This window comes from Poecilia reticulata, linkage group LG19, assembly GCF_000633615.1.
Source record: "Poecilia reticulata strain Guanapo linkage group LG19, Guppy_female_1.0+MT, whole genome shotgun sequence".
NCBI classification, from domain to species: domain Eukaryota; kingdom Metazoa; phylum Chordata; class Actinopteri; order Cyprinodontiformes; family Poeciliidae; genus Poecilia; species Poecilia reticulata.
Genome location: NC_024349.1, coordinates 1223473 through 1233211, shown reverse-complemented (window position 1 = coordinate 1233211; position 9739 = coordinate 1223473). Strand labels below are relative to the sequence as shown.

The window sequence follows — 9739 nt, the reverse complement described above, 5'->3', positions numbered from 1 at the left end:
TCCATGCTTGGACCGGATTCATGTTTGGTGTTGACGTACCAAAGCGACTGATTGCTGGAGGTTTGAGGCGGTTCGGGTTGTTTGTAGGAATCAGGTTTGATAAATGGCGGCAGAAGGGCTGTGCGAAAAAACACAGGAGGAGTTTACAGGAATAATTCAGGGCAAAAATATAGATTTAATCCATGTTTTAACCCTTCTAGACTGGACATGTCGGCGCCGACACCTCTAAATTTGCAGTATCGTAATTCCGCCACACGTAGCGCTATCTGAAAAATTCCAACGGTTTCTGAAAGGGGAGACGTTGCATTTCCAGCAAGTATCGGGTTAATACGGAAACTTCGCAGCTGCAGAGAGCGTAATTAATCGGGGGGTCACTCGTTTAATATACTGTATATTGCGAAAATAACTTGCTGGATATTGAAAGTTCCGGTTGTTATGGATACATGGGTAAGTATATCATCTCACAGGATATTTAAAGAACTACTTACAATTAAAATAAGGAAGATTTATAAAGGCAGACGCTCAAAAATCCGGCTCAACAGGGTTTTAAACACAGTTATGCTCAGATTAGCAGTGGTGGAAACACTTTCACTAATTCACCAATCTGGAAACTGTTTGTTTAGCGCTCCAGAGTTTCTGCTAGCTTTGAAAACGTTTAGCACACGTAGCTTCGTAAATGGATACGATGACGTCCGTACCGATCTTTCTGGAAGGCGCCGCTGGAGAAGCCGATCCTGCGGGAGGAGAATCCGCCTCTGGTCTTCGCTGAAGTTCTGGATGGTTGAAGAAGAGAGAAACGGGTTTGGAGGATCCGACTTCCTGGTTTCTCTCCTGCTGTCCAGAGGTTTTCTGAGACGAAGCTTTAGCAGACAGCGGCGCTTTGACCTTAGGGTCGGCAGGCTGGGTGGGGGGCGGAGGAGGAGGAGTACGAGGACGAGGACGAAGGGCTTTAACCGGAGGAAGGAGTGCTGGAAAAGAAACATTTAAAATATTCCCATTGTTTTTTTACAACAGAAACTAAAAGGAGAACAAACTTCCATTTTCTAAAACCCCCAAAACCTAAAAAGACGACCCAGAACCGTTAAATCTGCTTTTTTCCAGTACAGCTGTAAATCTGACGCACAGGCAACATCTGCAAAAACACAAAATCTTACCAAGTATTTTTGGTCATTTCTAGTGCAAATATTTTAGTACACTTGAAATAAGACAAAACCAACTTAAAGTAACTTTTCAGCAAGAAGTAAGAGTTGGTTTTACGTCAGTAATTTCTTATTTTAAAAAAGTATTTGCTCCACTGGGAGATTATTTCACTTCTAGCAACATTTTACATATTAGAAAAGGTTGTTAACTTAATTAAATCAAGGGCTTAGAATAACCACATAAAAAAACAAGTTAAATCCACTTATTTACATCCTACCGGACTATAAACACGCAGATATTTACACTAAAATCAACCAGATGATCAAACCCACCTCCACTCTGGAACATACTGACTACCTGCCACTACTTCACACAACCCCACACATAACAAAGAAACGGAAACAAATCCTTATAAATAAAATGCTCACATCGACGCATTAGGCCCGTTGTAGATGGAAACAAAAAGGAATGAATTTCTGTCAAAGAATCTCAGAAATCAAATATTTTATAGAAAAAAACGTGGAAATTTTCTGAGCTTGTAAAGTGAAAAAATGTTGACTTTTAGAAATATCCAGAGTTTTAAAATAATTTTTTTTTTAAACTTGAAGCTCAGGAATAGAGACGTTTGTTCTAGAAATGTTCAGAGATTAATCTGAAAATCTCTTATTCCTTTCTTGGACATTTACAGATGTTTTGAGGTCAGAAAACCTAAAGATTCATCTAAAAATTTCTGATTATTTTTTCCTAATATACAAATCTTTTCAGCTCAGATAATTTTCTAGTTTTTTCTAGAAACTTTTTGAGATTAATCTCAAAATGTCAGCGTTTTTGACATAAACTTACAAATGTTTTTCCATTTAAAATGGCCCTAATAAACGGTTATAAATACTAGATGCTCAGTGTTTGGATGACCTTTGACCTGGTGACTCAGCAGGCACCTGACTGTAGCTGTTTGTTACTCATCTCTTTCTTACCAACCAGTTTCGAGAAGCTCAAGGAAAATCCAGAAACGCCAAGTTTAGTTTCCCTCCAGTAAAACCCCTCCAGGCTTTGTTCTCTACAGGTTCAGGTGAGGTTAAAGGTCACGGGTTGTGTAGCTGTGAGTGATGAGAGCAGAGCTGAGCTACCTGAGCGTTTGGCTGCGTTGCCGCCGGATCGTTGGACTTCCCTCCGGCTCAGCGACGGCGGCACGTAAACAAACCCGCAGGCGAACTCCATCGGCTTTCACACAAACACACAGAACAAGTCAGAACCATCCCGATTCGGAGCCGAAACCCCGACCAGAACCGCTCCATTCAGAACCTGGAAGCTGTGAAAAGCAAATACTCACAGGGCCAGAGGCTTTGGGTCGATCTGAACACAGCAGCAGGAAGTCTGTCTGCTGCTCAGACATCTTGTCCAACAGGTTTCTCTAAACGACTCGGATCTTTATCTCAACCTGAAACTGGACGGGAACGAACCGAGTTAAACCTTCAGGACTCGACACAAAACTAAAGAGTCAAAGATTCAGCGGATAAACGGAGATTCAAAAGTTTTACATTTCCTAGAAAACTTGTGAAACTTTCCATGTTTTTCCTAGAAAAGTTCTGAGACGTGAAAATTTGCGAGTTTTTCCTTGGGAAGTTATTTCTGTTTATGGCAAAAAATGGACTCCTGCTTTTTTATCTACAATGTAAATATAATAATGTCTTGTTTTACTTTTATTCCCTCTTCATTATTACACCCATTCATCGTAAATGCTGCCTCATGTCTTCTGATTTTAGTGGATATTTGTGTCTCTTTGCGTTTTCTGCAGCAGTTTCCGACCTGCTGCTCGTTTCCTTTAGTCAGCCAAACAAACTTAGTGGAAACTTTTCCATTTCTTTCTCGCTACACCTGAAGAATAAAGCAGCTGATTAATTTGACTGGCAGCCAGGCAGAAAGATGAAGGACGGCAAATAATATTTGTACTTAAATTTTATGATTGACAAATAGATTAGTGTTTATAATAAAAAATGTTGAAAAATGGTAAAAAATAAAATCTGGTCGACAGAAAAAACCTTTGAATCTGTTAATCCCAACATGAAACACTGACAAAAAAATGATGCTCAATGTTTTTGTTTAACTTTATTTTACAGATTCTCATTAAAAGCCACATACCATCAAGCAAAAGGATGCTTTTATTGTGAAATGTAACTCATTAAATATGTCATTTGTGTTCCCAGAAGGTAAACATTCACATTGCATGCAGAATGTTGTAAACAGTCAGCAGTGAGATATAATAACTCATTTATGGTGGAAGAAAATAAATATTTTTCTTTACAAACATGCAGAAACAGATTCATACGGAAACACATCCAGACCAAACATCACTCCAAATTTAAATTAAAGGGACAGTACTATGTGTTTCCCAGGCAAACAGAGGCCACCTTAGAGCACAATTAATACATTGTGTTACTTTCAGTTGTTAAAAAATGTTACATATATAAAATGTGACTTCAAAGAAATTTGACTTCCTGATTTAACGCCTTGAAATTGGGCCTCTGTCTCTTTAAAAACTCCTGCTCTTTCTGAAGCTCCTCCTCCAGAAAGTCATCCCAACATGGCTCCCTTGTAACGTTTTTACCAATGTCGCAGTTCCACCAAGTGTTTGCTAATTGCTGCTGGCTAGTCTGAAGGAGCTGAGTGGGGGAGGAGCTGCGCCTTGGAGGCGGGGCTAGGTCCACACAGGCATTTTATCAGTTGAATGGTTGCCATGGAGATTAAATGATTTCTCAAACACCAAAGCAACACTCCAGGATTGTTTTTGATGAGGGAAAAACATTAAAACATGATGGAAAGTAAAAAATATACTACTGCCCCTTTAACCTGCATAATAAGTTAGAATTTGAAGGTTTTAAAAGTCAGAATCAGCTGGTTGTGGACATGAACATCTTCCATCAGAAATATTAATAATGTGTCGCTTTCAGAGGCATTAAGAAAACAAACATTTTGTGGGTAAAAACGTCGTCACTCGGCGACTTCGACGTAGTTAGCGGGGTAGAACCCCTCCCTCCCGCCGCTCAGCACCCCCCGACACCAGCCCTGGTCGTCCTCCTCCTCCACCTTCAGGAACGTCTCACCTGCAGAACAGCAGCAGGAATGTTTCAAAGCTCCTCCAAACAGAGAAAACACGAGATTTTTAAAACGTTTAATTCAGACCGGCGACGACGCATTTGAGTTTATGGAATAAACGGTGAGATAAAACTTTCTGAATTTCTTTCTGCGATTAGAATAAATTTGAGTGTCACTTCATTATATTCAGATTTGAGCTGATGTTTTGTTTTTGCTGATTTGAAATCCATCCATCCATTTTCTTGCACCCTTTTTCCCTCAGTGGGGTCAGGAGGTGCTGGTTCCTCTCCAGCCAACGTTCCAGGCGAGAGGTGGGGTCACCTGGACAGGTCACCTGGACAGGTCACCAGTCTGTCGCAGGGCAACACAGAGACACACAACCATGCACACACACACTCACACCTAGGGACAATTTGGAGAGGCCAGTTAACCTGACAGTCATGTTTCTGGACTGTGGGAGGAAACCGGAGTACCWGGAGAAAACCCACCATGCAGGGAGAACATGGAGACTCCATGCAGAAAGACCGGGGCTGGGAATCGAACCCAGAACCTTCTTGCTGCAAGGCAACAGCTCTTGATTTGAAATCGTCTGATTATAAATCTCTGCTTCTTTTTCTCCTTTCAGTCGCGATTTCTGTTAGTTACATGAGCTGTTTATATTTATTATGAATGAAAGAAATGAAATGTATATAAAACACATTTTATAATTCAGACACCTGCTGATTCTGTGGATAATCAGGTTAATTGTGGTTAATTGATTCAACTAATTTAGTAAGAGATTAATCATTATCTGGACTATAAAAACTTTTTAGTCTGCAGAAATTGGGCAAAAACTGTTAAAAAATATGAACATTTTGCATTTAAGATTTTAAAAATCCTTCATATTTGACTCAACTGGCAGTTTTAGCTTCACACAGTTCAAATTCGATGAAAAGAATCTCTTGAGCACCTGTTACTGATTATTAATCAGCTAATCAATAAGCAGATTGTTAGTGATGTCCAGCAGAAACACCTGAAATTTTCATGTTTTTATTTGCTACAAACAAACATTCACTAAATGAACACTGTTACTGACTTTTAGGTAATAACATTAAGTTTCTTATTAAAAATGACTCGTAACATTTTTCTATTTGAATTTTTTTTAATGTATTCTTAATACTGTATAAAAACCACTTACATGGTTAAATGGAAAAATGAGCATTTTTTAAATCTAATTAATACATTTTATTCTAATTAATCGTTAGAAAAAAAGATGAATTGTAGAAATCAGTCCAGAGGCTGCAGATGGCTCCACGTTCTGGACACCAGTGAGTAAATAAAACTTCATTAAAACAGAAAATGCTTCCATAAAACAAGCCGCTCTGCACTGTCCACTAATTCAGCTTCAAAGGTCGACTTCAACTCAGGAGTGACATCACTTCCTGTGGTCGTTTCTCACCTGCTCTGAAGGACAGCTCGTCCGCCTCCTCTCCCACGTAGTCGTACAGCGCTCTGACCTTCACGCCGCCAATCATCACGCTGCAGCCGGAAGTACAGGCATCAAGAAATAACCCCACGCTGAGGGAAACGTGTGAAAAGTGGATTTTGGTGACTTACGGACGACTTTCTTTGCCTTTCTGGTTCCTCCGTTTCCTCTTCAGCTTTTTCACAGGCGGGACCCATTCCTGGAAAAACGACCGAATGCAAAAAGATTCAGCAAGATAATTCATTCGCAAATATGAAAACACGTCTTCCATGGTTAGTGGCTCTCCTTCACAAGTCTCTGAAACTGAAATAAACATTTCCAAAGTTCACCTTTGACCTCTTAACTCTGGAATCCTGAACATGAACAGGACTTGATTCCAGTTTTTAGCTAAAATCACAATCCCACCAAAAAAATCCAAAAGTAAATCAATAAAAGTTTTCAGGTTTTTGTTTTTAATGTTCTTTTCCCCCCTGATGGTCCAGTCGACCCGGTTCTACTGGAACCAGAACATCTGCTCCACCTCCAGCTGCTCTGAGTCAAACCAACCTGTTCCCCTCCTGGCCTGTGGGGGCGCTGCACCAAGAACCACTGAAGGAAAHGACACAAAAACCTCBGAAGACRCTGAGAGCAACTTCCTTCTTCACCAGATGGAAACAAGATKGWKKWTTTTWGCGGTTGGAGGATTTCTCTTTAGGCTAAAGACCAGGAGCCATTTCTGCTGCTAGCGCTAGGCTAGCATGTTAGCTTTGGTTGGATWTACCCAGAATGCCCTGCACTGTAGTCCACTTCCTGTTTGTGGAGCGGTCTCTGGTCCATTTGGTGTTCACATTCAAACCGAACCAGAGTTCACTTCCTCAGAAGCGATACTGAGGTCTGGAGGACCAGAGGTCAGAGGTCGGTTAGCGTTTACACCTCACCAACCAGACCGACTTTATAGGCTAACGGACCAGAGTCGGGTCAAAGCGGACCGGACTCCTCTCCTTTCATCGGCCGGTACCTGGATCTTGGGCCAGTCGGTCGGCATGCCGGGTCCCTGGTTGCTCCTCCACCATTTGAGGTCGTCCTGCTCATCGATGGACATCAGGGTCTGATGCAGCTCGCTGTAAACCGCCTTCACGCTGAAGAAGAAGAAGAAGAAGACAAGATGGAGACTCATCGTGCTGCAGACGAGGCGTTCCCACAGGAAAACGTCTCACCTCTCGTTGTTGGTGATGTCCAGGTGTCTGTGGATGGAGAGGAAGACCTGCTTCAGGAAGCTGATCCTCTTCCTCTCCTCCTCCTGCGACTCCTCAAAAATGGCCTCCATCTCCTCCATGTAGCGAGGCGTGTATGACGTCACTTCCTCTAGAGCTTTCTCATATCGCTCTCTGACCTTTTCAGAGAAAAAAACCCTTATAACCAACCACAGACCTTCTAACGATGGATTTAATCATCTATGCAACACTGAACTCAGTAACAGTAACAAACCTCCACAGAAACCAAGTTAGTGCTTCATAACCAGTTAACCCAGGAAAATTAGTTTAGGGGAAATCAAGCATTTGCTAAACTAGAACGGTGCATCAGGGTCAATATACCTAGAAAAAACAAAGTACATTTTAACTTAAATTTTTTGGGGGGAAAACTGAAATTTTGAGATTAATTTCAGAAAAATTTCAATAAAAATTCTTAAATTTCTGAATTTAAAAATTAAAAATTGATAGAAAATACTCCAGTTTTGAGGATAATTAAAAAATAATTCTAGAGGGGTGCTGCGGTGGCGCAGGGGTTAAGCACAACCCACACAGAAAGGCCGTAGTTTGTCACAGGTTCGATTCCCAGCCTGGCGACCTTTGACCCAGGTCTTCTGTCATTACCCACTTTGTCAGTTCACTATCAGCTAACAGCCAGCAGATCCAATTAAACCTTAAAAAGAATTGTAGATAATATTTGGAAATGTAAGCATTTGAAAGGAAATGTTAAGTTTTGAGGTAAATATTACATTTTAAGGTAAAAATTTAAATTAAGAAAATATATATATTAGAAATTTTTTTGTTTCAAAAGACAAAAAATTGCTAGGAAAAAAATCGGAAATTTTGAGGTCACAGAAGTTCAAGAAAAAAACGTAGAAATTTTTTTAGTTCAAAAAGTCGCAAATTTTCAACTTTTCAAGTTTTTTATTTTATTCCAATTTTTTCTAGAAAGTTTCTGACATAAATCTAAACGTGTGTTTTCTGGTGTTCATCATTTTTTCCGTGTGTAATGGCCTGTGATGTCACTTCCTGCAGAGTTTGTCATGCGTCTCTCTGACCTCAGGAAGAAAACAGGCCTTTGTGATCAGCAGGAGACGTTGCAGCCATGGATTTAATCTCGCAGCGTTCCCCTGCCGGTCTCCATCAACACTGAGCTCAGGAACAATAACAAAGGGAAACGCCGCAGGCCGAAACTTCAAGCTCAGGCTTTCCCAGGAGATTAAATGCGGCCGCATGCAGCTGCGACGCTTCATGTTTTCAATCAGGGACGCTGAAAGTAAACCGGTTGTGTTGACGTCTCACTCTCTCTCGCTCCTCGGCGGCTCTCTCCTTGGCCTCGGCCATCTTCAGCTTCTTCTCCTCGCTCAGTGCCGGGTTGTCGTTCGCCTGCTTCTCCTTCTCCAGCGCCGCCTGCTCCTTCTGGCACGCCTTGTGGTACGCCAGCCGGACCTTCTCCAGCTGCGCAGCGACAACAAACAGAGCCGCATTCAGGCCTCTGATGGGAAAAGCTGAACGTTGGATCAGTTCTGACAGCAGGAAGCTGGAAAACGTGATAACTGTTTGATGAAAGAGTTTATTTTCAGGCTATAAATCAAGATTTTACTTTACCTTCAGGCTCAAAAGTTACAATAAAAGATCAAACTCAAAATACAATAAATAAAATATATATTTTCTCTCTGTCTGAAGTTAAATCAGGCCAAACTTTTCTAGTTTTGAGTCACTCAGAATGGCTAAAATAATCTCTATTTGTTAAAAGTCAGAAACTTGTCAGTTTGTTTTGTTTTATTTCAACTGTACTAAGATATTTGCACTAGAATCGAGACTAAAATTACTTGGTGATATGTTGTGTTTTTGCAGTGTGATGTGTTCAAGGTAATTGATGCTGTCAGTTTTTCCATTTTGGCAACACTGAGATGATTTTAGTCAAAACTATTGTTGACAAGTTACTTATAACTTAGTTTTTTCATGTGTACTCCAGTAGACCAGCAGTTTGGTAACAGTTAGTGTTTTTCCAGCGTTGTCTGTGGGTTTGGGAAAATGTTAAGGAACTGATCAATTTCAAGCCCTGGACCTTGGTGAGCTTCTTGGACCAGGGCTTCTGCGCTCGTGAGAAACTGGTTTTGTTGTCGTGGCTCTCCTTGAAGCCACAGAAGAGCTTTTTGGGGAACGTCTCCTTCTGCCAGGTCTTCACCCGCTCTCCTTCCTCTGCGACCAGCGACTGCGAGATGGAGGAGTGGAGGGCCGCCAGGCGCTCGGTGGAGGCGAAGAAGCACTGCCAGGCCCTCATCAGGCCTGGCAGTGCCTGATGAGGGCACTGCCAGGCCTGATGAGGGCACTGCGCAGGGCAGCTATGTTTGCTGCCCTGCGCAGCAAACATAGCAGAGAGTGAGCAGCGCCTCCTGGAGGTGAGTCACGGTCAGAGGAGAGTCCGTTTATGGATCCGATTTCCTCTGGGAAAATCTCTCATGAAAGTCTGAAGAAAAGGATTAAAGCAGAACAACGAAAGGGGAGAAAAACTGAATTTCCTTTAGTTTCTGCCACATTTAACAGCGAAACCAACTGAAGCTACTTCATATCCACGTCCTGGAGGTCGGCAACACAAGCTAAAAAGCTAGCTGCGCTAACCGGAAGCACCAAACATAAACTTTATTCTGCTAAACCTAAAGAGCAACAAAAACAAGGTAGGTAGTAGAAGCTAATGCTAAAGAGCAACAATAACAATATTTAGTTGAAGCTAATGTTGAGCTACAACGACACAATATTTGGTTGAAGCTAATGCTAAAGAGCAACAACACAATATTTAGTTGAAGCT

At 41.4% G+C, this 9739-nt stretch overlaps 2 protein-coding genes across 2 annotated transcripts in view; both read right to left on the bottom strand.

The window, feature by feature from the left end:
- Window positions 1-2574, bottom strand: part of LOC103481150 (circularly permutated Ras protein 1-like) — a 12998-nt gene extending 10424 nt beyond the window's left edge. The window contains exons 1-4 of the mRNA XM_017310681.1: window positions 2471-2574; window positions 2268-2361; window positions 699-968; window positions 22-118 (exon numbers count right to left, since the gene is read on the bottom strand). Of these exons, the coding sequence (XP_017166170.1) occupies window positions 22-118; window positions 699-968; window positions 2268-2361; window positions 2471-2533 (524 nt within the window). The 5' untranslated portion in view covers window positions 2534-2574. The remainder of the gene's footprint in view (window positions 1-21; window positions 119-698; window positions 969-2267; window positions 2362-2470) is intronic.
- A 1322-nt stretch (window positions 2575-3896) lies between these two features.
- LOC103481055 (protein kinase C and casein kinase substrate in neurons protein 2-like) overlaps window positions 3897-9739 on the bottom strand; it is an 11708-nt gene continuing 5865 nt past the window's right edge. Inside the window, exons 4-10 of the mRNA XM_008436308.2 lie at window positions 8999-9219; window positions 8230-8385; window positions 6895-7070; window positions 6696-6816; window positions 5830-5897; window positions 5672-5751; window positions 3897-4241 (exon numbers count right to left, since the gene is read on the bottom strand). Of these exons, the coding sequence (XP_008434530.1) occupies window positions 4129-4241; window positions 5672-5751; window positions 5830-5897; window positions 6696-6816; window positions 6895-7070; window positions 8230-8385; window positions 8999-9219 (935 nt within the window). The 3' untranslated portion in view covers window positions 3897-4128. The remainder of the gene's footprint in view (window positions 4242-5671; window positions 5752-5829; window positions 5898-6695; window positions 6817-6894; window positions 7071-8229; window positions 8386-8998; window positions 9220-9739) is intronic.